Source organism: Paramisgurnus dabryanus, chromosome 5 (genome assembly GCF_030506205.2).
Source record: "Paramisgurnus dabryanus chromosome 5, PD_genome_1.1, whole genome shotgun sequence".
In the NCBI taxonomy this organism is placed as follows: Eukaryota; Metazoa; Chordata; class Actinopteri; order Cypriniformes; family Cobitidae; genus Paramisgurnus; species Paramisgurnus dabryanus.
In genome coordinates, this window is record NC_133341.1 from 15,206,926 (window position 1) to 15,221,731 (window position 14,806).

Here is a 14,806-nt window from a genome sequence, read left to right on the forward strand (position 1 = left end):
ATTGTGAGCTAGAGCGCGAGAGCCATCCTGACGTCACGGGCCGCATCCTCCAAAGAGTTTTCAACGATGAACGGCACGAAGTTTCAGACGCTCCAAAAACTGTCCATTTCTATTTATAGTGTTTATTGGTCAATGCAAAATGTTACTGTGCAAAATATTGAGAAGAAATAACAAGGTGCCAAGTTAAAAGTAAAAAAAAAAATTTATTCACAATTTTTAAAGAACTGATAGAAATGACTACAGTTTCTTTCAAGACATAGCAATTCAAAACTATTCTGTGATATCACACGGAAAATTCCCACAAACCAAATAGGCTACAAACCAACAATCAAAATAAAGAAACAAAATGGTTTTATATTTTCTTCATAAATAACAAGAACTCAATAGGAGTGTTCGATTTGAAGGAGGCAAACAAGATTTTAACTGATGCAGTTCCACATCTGAACGACACTCAATAAGCTTTATGACAATGAAGTTCCTCATTTTACCACTTACAGCCTATACAATATGGCTTATAGTTAAAATCCAAAAGTCACTAAATCATAAAGGGGCAGTTTTTGTAAATTATGTTTGTAAAACCATGTTTATTAAAACCCTGTCCAGGAAACCACCTCAAAGTGACTAAAGCATAAAGGTGCTATAGATTTATGGCGTGATAATTGAATTCATTAATTAAATCTGTACTGCATATCCAGAGTATCCACAGGATAACGTTATAACCTCTTATAACAGCAAAGCTTCACATCATTAAGAATAAAAAAGGTTCAAAGTAAACAACACCACACCAATATTACAAATAAAGACAAAATAAAAAAGTGTTTCTTATGTCCAACTCACAAGACCAAAACCGACAGTGCTATTTTGTTGGAGTGCACAGGGCTGAAATTTAATTTCACAAAATAACTGAAGCTAAATATAATGTCACAGACTTGGCAGGCAGTGACACGACTTGTTTTTTTTTTTACATTTCAGATAACCTATATATTAATTTTATTCACAATTGAGACTATATAATGCATTGGGCCAATAACAATATTACTTCATTAGCAATATATTTTGGACCCATGTAAACAATAAGCAAAATATATTTGTAAGCGTCAGTACAACAAACTCTTGCATGTAGGTGTGTATTAATCTTCTCTTGAATTTCATAATCCCAGGCAGACCTCTTCCTTTTAGACAGGGCTTCGTGATCCCGAGAGTGCCTCTTTAGCTCCTTGCAGTGTCTCTCTTTTCACACATTTCCAGTAGCCGGAAATGTCACTTTGGGATTGATTCTATGGAACAAACATGTGCCTTCTATGTTTACTTGTTACTGTCACGGGCAATCAGCAAAATTAAAAACTATTATTATAAAACTATTATTATAGCATTTGGTTATATTACTGTATTAAAAAGAAAGTTTGCCCCATAATGAAAATTTTGTCAATTTATTCACCCTCATGTTGTTCTTATCCTCTATGAGAGTCTTTATTCTGTTGAACCCAAAAGAAGACATTTTGATAAATGATGGTGAGCACAAAGTTGATATACCTATCGGCTTCCATTGTATTTGTTTTTCCTACTATTGAAGTCAATGGGAACTGTGTGGTTGCCTTAATCAAAATATCTTCTTTTGTGTTCATCAGAATAAAGGAACTCATACAGGTTTAGAACAACATAAGGATGAGTAAATGAATTTTCATTTTTGGGTGAACTATCCTTTTAATAATAACATTAATAAAATTTTCACTCAATTAATAATAGCCAATGTAAATGAACAGACAAAACAAAAATATAATTATGGAAATGAATTATCACAGGCAAAACGATTTCTCACCCTTAGCCCACGAAGTACTCTGTCTTTCATCACACAGAGGAACTCTTTATGGCTCAGACAGTTGTCCCCATCTAGGTCAAAGATCTTAAACACTGTGTCCAAAACATTCTCTGAAAGGTCATGACCTGTTGCTATCTTCACTGCTCGTTTGAACTGAGCTATGGTGCAAGAGAGGGAGAAAATGTTATGTTGAACATGACTTTGGAAATGTCCTATCATAAACATTTTCAGAACAACCTTTTTTGACATTATGGGTATTACATATTGGGCCTCATTAATGAAACAAGCATACGACAGAAAACTAGGTGAATATCATTTCCACGCAAAACGTGCCAATTTTATATGGACGCGAGCGGTGGCTACTTTTAAATTTCACACCAGGTTTGACCTTGTGTAGAGAGTTTGTTTTTATAGTCTGTCTTAAGAGAAATAAAAACGTATTTTTATGATTTATCAGTAACTTACTACTGCTTCTACCTACACAGTTAAATGCAAAACCCTGTAACGAAATTCACATAACCAGTATGGTAGTCATTTACTTTTTTATATATCTTAATGCATCTATGCAGAATATTATATTACAAAAATTACTATACTAGACAGCTCTTATATTAAGTTTGAGTATAGTGAACTGTGTAGTAAATTTGTTTACTACAAAAATTGTTTAGTGAAGTATAGTTAAGTGTTACATAATTTTCTTACATTAAATACTTAGTTTTTGGTTTAAGATCAAATTCACTTTAGTGATCTGTCTTCAAACTGCATTCTTCAGACGTTTATTTTGCTTTTCAAGCCATTTCATTTAAACTTGAAAGGTCAAAGTACATGGAGAAGTTCCTCTTCTTGGCCAGGTTATGTTTCTTTATTTCGTTATGTTTCTTTATCACCGGTATTAACTCTAGGGCCGAGGCTTCATTGAAATGGGCGAAATATTCAAGTTACAAGAGTTTTCATCCGCCACATTCATTAACGTTCGATTATTTGCACAATGAGATTGGTGGCATGTGAATGTTTCTTAAATAATAAGTAAACCTAGTCGTAAGATGATATTTGTGCATGGATCTGCGGTTGTTTTCGATGTTAAATTGATAAATGAGGCCCACTGTCACCCAAATCAATCTTACCCATTCCTATTGGCTTGTTGGCATCACTCATCATTTTGATTGAGAAGACAAAGTCCTCCATATGGTAAGTAAAGAGACAGAATTCCTTAAATTCCTCAAAGGTAATGCTCTGACAAGAAAAAAAACAAAATACATTTTACAATTTTTAAAAGTTACCAAAGAAATGATCATACAGCCACAGAATATATAAAATGCATCTAAATAAACAGAAACAAAAATCTGACAGAAGCCACTTCAATGACCTTTCAATGCATGGTGTGCAATGTATGCATGGTATCACAATCCTGTGATACAGTTTAAAAAGTAAAAGTTGGATAAACTTAAAAAATGACTTTGATTGGTAACGTCTTAAAGTTTTTTCAACCTTAATTTTCACTTGTGAGAAAATGCTTAAATATTTTAAGTGTTACCAATTGAAGTCTTTTTATGTAAATTGTAAAAAGGTGTGAAAAATTTAACTTTTTGAATACTTTGGAGTTTATAACTAACACATTAACAACACCTCAAATATTTACACAGTCTTGCCATCAAAATTAATAACCATTCCAATTAATAATCTGTGTAGGCAAAGTGGAACATCGATAACTTCTATCATCTCAAAAAGAAAAAAATACTCAACTAAGCTCAACCTCTGTCAGTTTAAACCTTTTGGGGCGGTTTCCCGGACAGGGATTAGACTAGTCCTAGACTTAAACACTTTTAAGAGCTCTCCAAACTGAAAATAAGTTGCACTGACATATCTTAAAATACATCAGTGCCCTTTGTTTTACCTCAAAATGCACACAGGGAATGTTTTTAGTAAGGCATGTTTGTTAAAACTAGTTATATTTCCTAATTAAACTAAGGCCTAGTCCTGGATTAAGCTAATCCTGGTCCGGGAAACCGCCCCTTTAACTTTGACAATATGATTAATAATTAAGTCTGTTAGCTTTACAACTTGGTACCTGTCCAGTCGGGATCCTCTTCCTCATGTTTTCCCAGTAAGCCTCATTGTCTTCTTCATTTGTGTAATGAAGCAGCCATTCAGCAAAGTCCTCCCGCCTCATGGTCTTCATCCCTTTAGAAAACTGTAGGAACTCCATTTCTTGCACCTCTGCCTGCAAGTCTTCCATGAAACTATACAAAACAATAACAAATCCTTAAACAGCAACACATATTTCCAAGCCACACAAATACAGTACTGTCAGTAGTGTCCTATTACTTGGTATTTAATGAGCAACGTTCACTTCCTTTAAACACAGTTTCATAAACAGTTTATTTCAAGTCTATATTTCTTTACCTTAAATCTAAAGTCTAAAATATTTGTAATTGTATTCTACCACTTTCTGTCTACAAAAACAAACATGTTTGTTGTTATGACCTAACACATCTCAACTCCTCATAAGTACGTTCTTTATAATAAACATTTACATTTATCTAACTTTTTCAAACAATGCACACTGACAGAATCAAAAGCTGACCATGGCATTAACCAACATGCATTCAGGTCAAGCAAAATTAAAAATATCTTCAGTCAGTCTGTTCGCCACCTAAGCAAAATGCTCTTCAGCACAATGGTAACCCCCTTAACAAACCAACATAACACAAACTCTTTTAAAGGGGACATTTCACAGGATTTAAAGTAAATCGTTGGTGTCCCCGGAGTACGGATGTGAAGTTCTAGCTTAAAAATACCATGTAGATAATTTATTATAGCATAAAATTTCCGCTTTGTAGGTGTAAGCCAAAATGAGCCATTTTTGGGTGTGTCCTTTTAAATGCAAATGAGCTGATCTCTGCACTAAATGCAGTGCCGTGGTTGGATAGTGCAGATTAGGGGCGGTATTATCCCCTTCTGACATCACAAAGAGAGATAGATTTCAATGGCCTATTTTTTTCACAAGCTTTCAGAAAATGGTTTATCAAAACTAAGTTACTGGGGTTGATCTTTTTCACATTTTCTAGGTTGATAGAAGCACTGGGGACTGGTAAAAAAGTCAGATTCTCATTATATGTCCTCTTGTCCAACACAACAGAACATTTAAAATTAATATGTCTCCTCCTTATTTCATCTGTATTGAAAAAGGCATAAAATATTACTTAAAGGCGGAGTGCACAATCAATGTTTGAAAGCCAATGTTGATATTTGAAATCACCTAAACAAACACACCCCTACCCCAATAGAATCTGGACCTTCTTTTTAAAAGACCCGCCCCACACATACGCAACCCGGCAAGGATGTCTGTTAGTAGACACTTTCCTTACTGCTAATTGGCTACAAGTGTGTTTTGGTAGTCGGCCCGTCTCCTTTTCCAAAGCGTTTTTCAAACATTGTGCACTCCGCCTTTAATTTCTATTTTTGCTCTCATTATTCAGTCCCATGGAAAGCATGCTGAGAACTGAAAATATCCGGCCTAAATTTTAAAAAATCAAGTTGAATGTTTAAAATAAGTAAACTGCATGAAGAGTTCAGGTTCAAGTTCTGCATCATGTTCTTTCAAAATGAAAACATCAAGTTAAGCCAAAATGTTACAATTTCAATTCAGTTTAAAATGATACAACTATGAAACAGAAACTGCATCAATTCACAACTTCATTCCAAATAATGCTACAAAGACCATTATAAATTTACAAAGGTACCTAAACACAATGATAAAATGACCAAATGCTGTGTTCCTTGCAGGGAAAATTGTTTACCTGCAGAAATCACTGTAGTGCAGTTTTCTTAAGCCATTTTTCCCAAAGAAAAACACCTGTAGTGTGGTATCGACCTCATCAGCAACCTGTAGATTAATTCACAATGCTGAGGTAATACCAATGACAGTCTGCCTAAATATTTAATGCAACTAAACTCAAACACCCACCTCTGCCACATCTTTCTTTAGAAACGCTTTCCTTGGTCCGATTATTTTCTTGAGCTTCAGAAAAAACAATGAAGTTACAAGATTGCTGCTGAAGATAAAGTCATGTATGTTACTGGCCCTGATCATTCAGATCTCCCATGTAAGTGTCTTTTTTTTAGAATGGATTATTTGCTCTAAAAACCCTTTATAAAAGTACTTTCTGTACTGTATATATTCCCTATATTTTCTGATGCTCCTACCATGCACCTACCATACATTAACCATGCCCACATACCTTCTGCACACCTGTGTCATCTCATGCCAGCAATAACAGAGACATAAGCTTTATCGACAAACATACATACTCTAATGATCACCTATTGGTTAAAATATCATACCATCTGAAACTCTAAAGTTAGAAAAGATGTCCATTTTCACATTTCTGCATTCTTAAAATAATTCTACACATTTACACAAAGTAGTTGCATTTACAGTATTTTTAACAACAATTTCCACATATATTTCAATAAAAACATTATTAATTACATTATGCAATATTACATAATTTTACAATCGGTGTAAAATACATGCCATACCTTCTGAAATTCCTTCCTGTCCACATGCTCATTACCATCAATATCAAGCATTTTGAAAGCAATATGAAATCCTGTTTCAGGTTCTGGAATCACAATGCATTTAAATTGATACAATCGTGTAAAATTAATAGGCCTATTGTGGTAACTAACATTTAGAAAAAAACTCTGCATGCACATGTACACAATGCAAAATATGTGGCTTTGCCTGCAGATTAGTAAAAATGTAAAACAAGGATACAGATCAATGCATTTCAAGACTGAAACTACCTCTACTTAACAGTTTGTTTATCAGATCTGTTTTTAATGAGAAATAAGGTACGAGAGGATGTGCTCTATCGTGAGTAAAGTAATGGCTAAAGGATGTTGTTAGGTATCAATGCAATTTTCATGCAGGAAAATCCCTAAAAGCCTTCCACTGATAAAATAGTTTTGTGTACAGCGGAAATAGCTGTGTTTTATTGTAAATAAGAGCTTGGAAAAAAGTTAGAAGTAAATACTTACTTGTAAGAATAGTTAAGAGAAACAGGTATTCTGTGTAAGAGATTAGCCCTGAAATAACAGTTGAGACAAGAAAATAATTAACATCAAGCTCGGTTACTCTCTCTAACACACACATGAAATATTATGTAATACGTATGCTAATCTCAGGCTGTGTCTCAATCAGGTCCCTTGTTCAGTAGTCAGGGCACTGATCAGGGAGCCAGCCATTTGAAGCGCTGTCCTTTCAGTGCACTGGAACGTTCTTTCCCTAAAAATTCCCACAATGCAACGCAAAATCCAGGGAGCATCCATGGTTCGTTTTGTTTTGGTTTTAATATAAACACACATTGCCAGACGGGAAGGACAATCTACTTAATATTAAATGTAATATTCCTCCAAATATATGCACAGATATGTAAGAGAATAATAAAAGTGTTTTTCATAATATACTTTGACAAGTGTTTAAAAATTAAGTCAGAGAGATGTTGGTTTTGCCGGTTGTTGTTGATAAATACATTAAGCAGTCACGTCAGAGGAAAATAAGTGAGCTAGGGTCCTTAGTGCTCGAACCTGTGTGCACGATATACTGATTCATAAATGCGAGAGCTAAAGAAGCTGATTGAGACTCAGTATTGCCAATAATTTGTTTTTAAAGAGAACATATCATTAAAATCTGACTTTTTATGTTTAAGTGCTATAATGGCCCCAGTGGTTTTATCAACATAGAAAATGTAAAAAAAGATCCACCCAGTAACGTAGTTTCGGTAAACCATTCTCTGCAAGCATGTGAAAAAATAGGTCATTGAAATTTGGCTCCTCTTGTGATGTCAGAAGGGGATAATACAACCCCTTAATCTGCACTATCCAACCACGACACTGCCATTTAGATCAGCTCATTTGCATTTAAAAAGACACAACCAAAATGGCACATTTTTGCTCACACCTACAAAGTGGCAATTTAACCATGATATATAATAAGTATTTATATGGTATTTTGAGCTAAAACTTCACATATGTACTCTGGGGACACCAAAGATTTATTTGACATCTTAAAAAAGTCTTGTGAAATGTCCCCTTTAATATTATGTTTTCTATCCACGGCACTTCCTCACAGCCCCGCCGCTCCCATAACGCGCATCACGCGCTGTGCGTGGGGCACCACGTGCTGAGAGGGCACCAAAAATAATAGCCTAATGAAAAAAAATTATAAATTATTGTTATAATTTATAATCTCAGTGCAAGCTAAATTGAGATTTTACTGTAAAACATTATCTATGCATATGCATTTTACAAATAACTGACGGCAGCTGTTTTTACTACGTTTCTTTAGATATTGAGCAGTAGTTTATTTTGTGGTTTATTTTGACGTGACGGTGGTTAAGACTTTCTCAGTAAAAGTTAATGTTAGCAGTCAGTGCACATGCTAGGCTAACAATTCCTGACTGTTAAATATATATAAATATAAAACGTCATTATGATATAAGGCAACCATTACTGTGACACTTAGTTCTCTGAATCATTGTTTTATTTAAGAATATTGAGTATTCTTGTTTACTTATTGATGTTTATTTAATGTAATTTATTTAAAGTGACATTGTACTTGGGAAAAACATGTCTGGATTATTTTGATAATTTAAGTTTGGTAATTTTTTTCTATTTTGCTATTCTATAAAAGTTTGCACTTTCAAATGTGTAGCCTAATGTGTGTTGGCTAAAGCTGTGAAGATTTTACTTTCTGCTATTATGTTATATGTTTGGTAATAAAAAATTTATCTGGCAAAAACAAAAAAAATTTTTTGTCAGGGTCGGGGTGGGGGGCATTAAAAAGGAATTATGCTTAGGGCACCAAAATGGCTAGCAGCGGCACTGCTTCCTCATAAAAAGGGAGCTGGTACTGGTACACACAGGCGCAAGAACTTTATTAAGGCAGGTGACATATGTGAGAAATTTGTTTGCTTAACATTTACCTTTGTCTCCGATTCCTCTGAATAGGTTATTTCCTGCCACAGCCTTGGAAGCAACCTTCATCATCTCCTCCACATCCTGTCAAGGGACCAATCAGATTATGAGGAAGAATAAATTAACAAAGACCAACATACTTGCTGGGTTTGATTGTATTAACAGAGAGATTCCTGCACAAAACATCATACATGTTCACATAGTTCTTTATATATCAATTCTCATTTAGATCTCAGGAATCTCCTGATGTGCCTGATGTTTCTTTCATCTTAGTAACTTTCAGTAACTAATCATCATAGTAACTTATCTAAGCTTATAAAGATTACTTACTGATTTGGTTAGTATCTTTTTGTGTAGTTTGCCTGTAAAAAAAGACCATAGATTTTGGTTATAATATTTTGCAGCACAAAAACAATCTTGGTTTGTAATGGTGTTTGGAGAGATTGTGGAACACATTACAGACGTACTGTATGCTTGTAGTGAATGCAAGTTGTAACATGCAGAGGTGATTGCTGAAATAGTCAAAACATTTCAGTCAAGACAGAAATATGTGAAAGTAAGCGTGTAAGCAAGGCAGTGGGCGAATTTGTGTACCGGTTCAAGTGTCCTAATAGCAAAATTACCAACTAAATATTTAATATAACTGTTCTGCTGCTAATGCTTGCTGTGATCAGATAAGATACACCGTGCCTTAATACTAAGGAGTAAAACAGCTATAGGATTAAGGCACTGTGTGTGAAATTGTAAACACATTCCTGTTCTAACAGACAATACAGAGTCTGTATTGTTTATTAGAACAGGAATGTGTTTATAACTATTCAATCTAAGTGACATATTACTTGCATTACTATTGTATACATTTGCTATATACAATTTGTCCATGTGGGTGAATGTGTGTGTCTCCAATTACTTACGGTCGACCTTTTCCATCAAGACTGAATGGAGGAAGTCTCTGGGTGTCATATATGGCTCTTGTTCATAGAACACGGAGGCAAACTGGTTAAATCGCAGACGTCTGGTTGACAGAGGTGGCCCAGAGGTCTCCGCTTCCTTAGACTTACAAAAACGAAGAGAAAGACAACAACTTGCTATCATGAACTGTGTACCAGAAACTACCAATCCAGACTATCAAGACCTAAACATAAGCTTGTACAATAGTGAGCTTTCATAATGCTGAAATGATGGTTAACTGTATCCTAAACTTACTTCATCACCCTGTATATTGTTGCCAAAATTAGATAAACATATTGTGTTAAGTTAAGTAGCCTACATAACCTTGCTGACACATAGCAAATAACTTCAGTTCACTGTTACACTATAGCCCCACCTACAATGTGATGGCAACAATGTTATAACTTTCTCGCATGTGTACATTAATATATTTTAATGACATAATGACATTTACGCTGTTTTAGTCTCTATACAGCAGGAATCAACAAACAGAGGTAAACCTAAAATATGTATAATCACCCTGTCTCACTATAATACACATAGCAAATAAATAAGTAGATAAAACGAATAAATACTACTATAACGAGCAAACAAACTAATTGAAGGTCAGGAAGGCGAATTCAACTCATTGGACAACATTGAGACATGACTTGGAAGTGACTGAAAAGTTGTCTGTTTTACCTTAGCGTCCTCCGCGTACACGATGTAGGGCCAAAACTTGCATTGCGGTTGATACTTGTAGCGAATAAATCCACTGGCTAAAATATAGCCCAACGCGCCAGCTCCGATAGTACCGCCGTACCATACATTTCTGTTAAACGACACATTTCTTATGATACTCCGGAAACTAGCACCTAACCTGGCCCAAGTCGCCATCATTCTACGCGAAGTTTGTATCTGTCTTTGGTCGATAATGGTGTCCTAGTGATAAAAGCGGTGATACAGCGCCTCCATCAGCTTGACATCGTGTTTACACTGCTGACCAACCCATGCTGTACACAGTACACGGCATATGGCTTATTATAATTTGAGCAATTAGATTTGTCTCTTTGTTCTGGCGTGTAATGTAATATTAGGTGCAAAGCAGTAAGCAGAAGTAGGCAAACTTGTTGAACGGTATCGATGTCTTGCTTTTTAGTAGTTAGTGTAATTATCCTTTTTTGAGATTCTTTTACAGTTCAGCCAAAGAAGAAAAAACTAAATACTACTACTTATGAAAATATCCATGAAATTAGTCTTGACGAATGTGGTCAAGACTACAAAAGTAAAATGTTCTATGTGACGTGTGTCATACGGGACAGTAAAAAAACTTAACTTGAAATTTATGACTATATGTGATAATCTAGGGGGAGATTACAAAGAAAAAGAGTTACAGAGTCCACATTTTGAAACAGTTGCTTATGAGCAGATAAACACAGTTTACTTGTGTGGTAGGACTGCTCACATTTAAACTGGAAACAGTAATTATTTTGCATATACTTTTTTATTATAATTTTTGTTTGTATTTTAGTCTTTGTAAATCTACATTTTAATTGTTTTGTCAGCTGTACAATATCTGTTTCTCCAAAATATTATTTTTATATTTAATCGAAATGCTGTAATAACTGTAAACAAAATATGCAAATAGAATTTGTTTAGCTCCATCGGTCTGTTCACAATGTAAAACATATGGTGTGATATCACTTGGTGTGATGTGGTCCGTTTTATATGTGCTTTAAAATGTTACCCATGAATATAAAGTGAAGGACAAAGCCTATAATGTAGTGTTGCTGAATCTACCCTACATTTCCCACAGTCCTTTGCGACATGGGCGTGCTCCTCAATGTCGTCCTTTGCCCGTAGTTGAAGAATGAGCCAGTGAGAGAAAGGGAGTGCGATTCGCCTTCAAGAATTTGTTTTAATTACCTTAAATTATGTTCATTTGGACGTTGTTTTGAGATTCGTATGCGTGTTCGGGCTTTTTTACATTCGTTACGCGTAGTTAAGTGCCTTTAAAGTTGTTTGCTATGTTTAATAACTGATTAACGTGAGTCTCATCCGCTAGTTGGTTAGCAAAGCTCCTCTGCCGCTGCGATGATGATGAAAACTTGAGCAGCCAAAAGCAAACAGTCGTCTAGTTTCTCAGACCACCCAAACACAGTGAGTTTCACTTTTTGAATACACTTTTGACAGAATGTGTAAAGATTAAGTTATGCCATGCTGTCTTATTGTATTCTATAATGGCCGGCGTAACGAGCTGCTAACGTATTAGCTGGACACAGCTTTTTTACATTGTTTAGTCTTTGTGGCTTGGTGCGAATTAATATAATACAATAACTGATATGCAGTTGATTTATCCGTGTACAAACTGTACAATTGCCTGCCTAGAACTGCTGATATGCCTTGACTGTTTAAGGTATCTGCAAAGATTTAACATCATGTTGTTCAATTGGTTAAGGAGTCTTTTTCTCTCCCTTAGGGACCCCTGTGCCAGGCAGCAAAATGCAGACCATAAAGTGTGTTGTGGTTGGTGATGGCGCAGTAGGAAAGACCTGCCTTTTGATCTCCTACACCACCAATGCCTTCCCAGATGAATACATTCCTACCGTATTTGACAACTACAGCACTCAGACCTGCGTGGACGGACGTGCCGTAAGCCTTAATCTGTGGGACACCGCCGGTCAGGAGGAGTACGACCGTCTGCGAACCCTCTCTTACCCACAAACGCACGTGTTTATCATCTGTTTCTCAGTGGCCAGTCCTTCTTCTCATGCCAACGTCAGGCATAAATGGCACCCAGAGGTGTGCCACCACTGTCCGGGCATTCCTGTGCTGTTGGTGGGCACTAAGAAAGACCTCCGAACGGACAAGGAGACCCTAGAGAAGCTAAAGGAGCAGGGCATGAGTCCAACGACTCCCCAGCAGGGCAGCGCGCTAGCTCGCAGCATCGGTGCGGTTCGATATCTGGAATGCTCAGCTCTTCTGCAGGATGGAGTTAGAGAAGTCTTCAATGAAGCAGTCAAGGCTGTTCTCTACCCCAATGCCAAGAAGCACAATAAGAAATGTGTGCTTTTATAACTACAGGACGTGTATGTGTGTTTGAGAGAGTTAGTGAGTTTTTATGAAGGGTGGAATGTAAGTTAGTAATGTGATCTTGTTGATTTGACTCTGCAAGTGTGGGTTGCTACCACTTTTGTTTGGATCTCTACACTACAGATAGCGATAGGTGCACAGACCGTTATTGAGAGAGACTGTTTGTTTGTGTATTTGTGTTTAAACTTTATACATATCACCGAAGACATAACTACATGACTGAAGTGTTGAAATGTAAAGTCAGGCAGGTAGGGGCAGTGTAGTGGATTTGTTTGGCGTCATTGACCTCTGCCTTTCCATAATGCCTTAAAACTCCAGCCTATACAGATGACAAAAAGATTTTTAGGAAATGCTCAGAGGATATTTCATGCACAAAAGTATGAACCCAGTGTGATGTGCCTGGTGGCCTTATTAAAATCTATAAAGGTACTGTTTTTCTTTTAGCACAACTATACTGACAAATTGGACCATCTGTGCTAACTATGCCATGTTTTACTATATTGTGGCCTGTTAATGATCTCTGATCTCTATAGGGTTGCTTGACTTGAATCAGAAGTGCTGCATAATCTCGTTGTGCCTTTAAAGGCTTAGCCTGAGCTTTGCTCCTCCTTTTACATCTCACAAACTCCTCAGATAATTTTATATAGGGTGCTACTTTGGTGCCAGCTGACATTTTAATGCTGGAAAGGGCTACATTAGTTCACAGCTCACCTGCCTCCTTTCAGAGACAAAAATGAAGGTATATCATGCTGTTTCGACACTCTTGATAAAGAAATGAAGATCTGTATTTAAATGGTTTTGCCTGAATCCTCAGATTTCGAAACCCCGTTATTAAATTTAAAGTGCCACACTAATATTTGTATTTTATTTTTTACAAGATCCATTCAATGAAGTGTCCTGTTAAGAACTTATGGAGGGAAAAAACATCTGTCCTATGCCTTATGTAAGGAAGGATAGTTTTGGTTAAGGCTTCATTTGGGTCCACATTTGCATTTTATATATTGAATGTCTACATTTTGTATAATAACAGTGTTTTTCTTTTAGCCAAAGGCTGCTTTTCAGCTGTTTTGTTTTTGGGACACTAACAATACACCAAAATGGCTTGAATTGTTTTTTATTAAAGCTGTTTTTATTACTCCTTGAAATTGTCATTATTTTTAAAAATATATATATACCTCCACTTGCATGACAAAATAAACCATTTTAAAGTCAAGAGTGTTTGATTCCTGATCTTTATTCTTATTATCAGATTAATATGCATGTTATCTACGTAAGAAATGTAAGGGAGAGAAAAGGAGGGAACAAGTGGGAGAAAGATACAACAGCTGCATCTCTCTTACATTCTTTACAATGCTTTCATAGATAAACAAAACTGTCAGCTGTGTATGTGTGTTTGTGTTAAGGCATTGTTCTTAGAGTAATGATCTAATGTTTTGGCCCGGATGTTTAATGTTTACTTTCAGACAGGGTGTTCTGACAAAGAAATGCTCTGGTGTTGTTATATACCAAGCGATAAAAATACGCTCCTGTGATATTTACATTTATGCATTTGGCAGACGTTTCATTTTGAAGTGACTTACAGTGCTTTGCATTTTATTAGTATGTGTGTTCCCTGGGAGAAAACCCACAACCTTTTAACACTGCTAAAGCAATGCTCTTACACCATAAAATACTATTTAATTATATGAGAATAAAACTACCATGGTGGTACATATTTAAAATAAATTATATTAACACTGAATACCATAAATAAACTGGTTTATTTAGTGTTTTTGAATGAAGTTTGTGTTTCTTGATTAAAAATGTTAGAAAAAGCCAGTTTTCGACCCTTCAGGCATTTTGGTTTTTACTTTGGATACATTTATTTAAGTTAATAGTTAAGAGTGTACAGAAGTTACCCAAATAGAAATAGAGCGAATATTTTCTAATAGAGTTAGGAAATGACACAGACTTTAATGTGGGGAATGTTGAGAAAGATTTGAG

At 35.7% G+C, this 14,806-nt stretch overlaps 2 protein-coding genes across 3 annotated transcripts; one reads left to right on the top strand and one right to left on the bottom strand.

Moving 5' to 3' along the window:
* Positions 1 to 183: 183 nt before the first annotated feature.
* On the bottom strand, positions 184 to 10,731 carry micu2 (mitochondrial calcium uptake 2). Of its 2 annotated transcripts, XM_065266949.2 has the most exons (13): positions 10,433 to 10,731; positions 9,715 to 9,856; positions 9,268 to 9,312; positions 9,131 to 9,162; positions 8,809 to 8,884; positions 6,863 to 6,910; positions 6,362 to 6,444; positions 5,787 to 5,840; positions 5,620 to 5,705; positions 3,888 to 4,059; positions 2,944 to 3,052; positions 1,820 to 1,977; positions 184 to 1,277 (listed from the first exon to the last, which is right to left on the bottom strand). In XM_065266949.2, the coding sequence occupies exons 1-13, from the start codon at positions 10,628 to 10,630 to the stop codon at positions 1,176 to 1,178; spliced, it is 1,305 nt and encodes a 434-aa protein (XP_065123021.1). In that variant the 5' UTR covers positions 10,631 to 10,731; the 3' UTR covers positions 184 to 1,175. The 2 variants fall into 2 exon arrangements, with proteins under 2 accessions (XP_065123021.1, XP_065123022.1); XM_065266950.2 differs by lacking the exon at positions 9,268 to 9,312 and having other exon boundaries at positions 10,433 to 10,726.
* Positions 10,732 to 11,563: 832 nt separating this feature from the next.
* On the top strand, positions 11,564 to 14,036 carry rhogc (ras homolog gene family, member Gc). Its single transcript, XM_065267204.2, has 2 exons — positions 11,564 to 11,890; positions 12,210 to 14,036. Exon 2 carries the CDS (start codon positions 12,233 to 12,235, stop codon positions 12,806 to 12,808), a length of 576 nt encoding a protein of 191 aa, XP_065123276.1. The 5' UTR covers positions 11,564 to 11,890; positions 12,210 to 12,232; the 3' UTR covers positions 12,809 to 14,036.
* Positions 14,037 to 14,806: the final 770 nt, after the last annotated feature.

Excerpts from the sequence above, each read along its gene's own strand:
- micu2 (XM_065266949.2), bottom strand. The coding sequence starts at position 10,630 with ATGATGGCGACTTGGGCCAGGTTAGGTGCTAGTTTCCGGAGTATCATA. Across the intron at positions 9,313-9,714 it reads CTTGATGGAAAAGGTCGACC|CAATCACCTCTGCATGTTAC; the intron begins GTAAGTAATTGG and ends TGACTATTTCAG. Across the intron at positions 3,053-3,887 it reads AGAGGATCCCGACTGGACAG|AGCATTACCTTTGAGGAATT; the intron begins GTACCAAGTTGT and ends TTTTCTTGTCAG.
- rhogc (XM_065267204.2), top strand. The coding sequence starts at position 12,233 with ATGCAGACCATAAAGTGTGTTGTGGTTGGTGATGGCGCAGTAGGAAAG.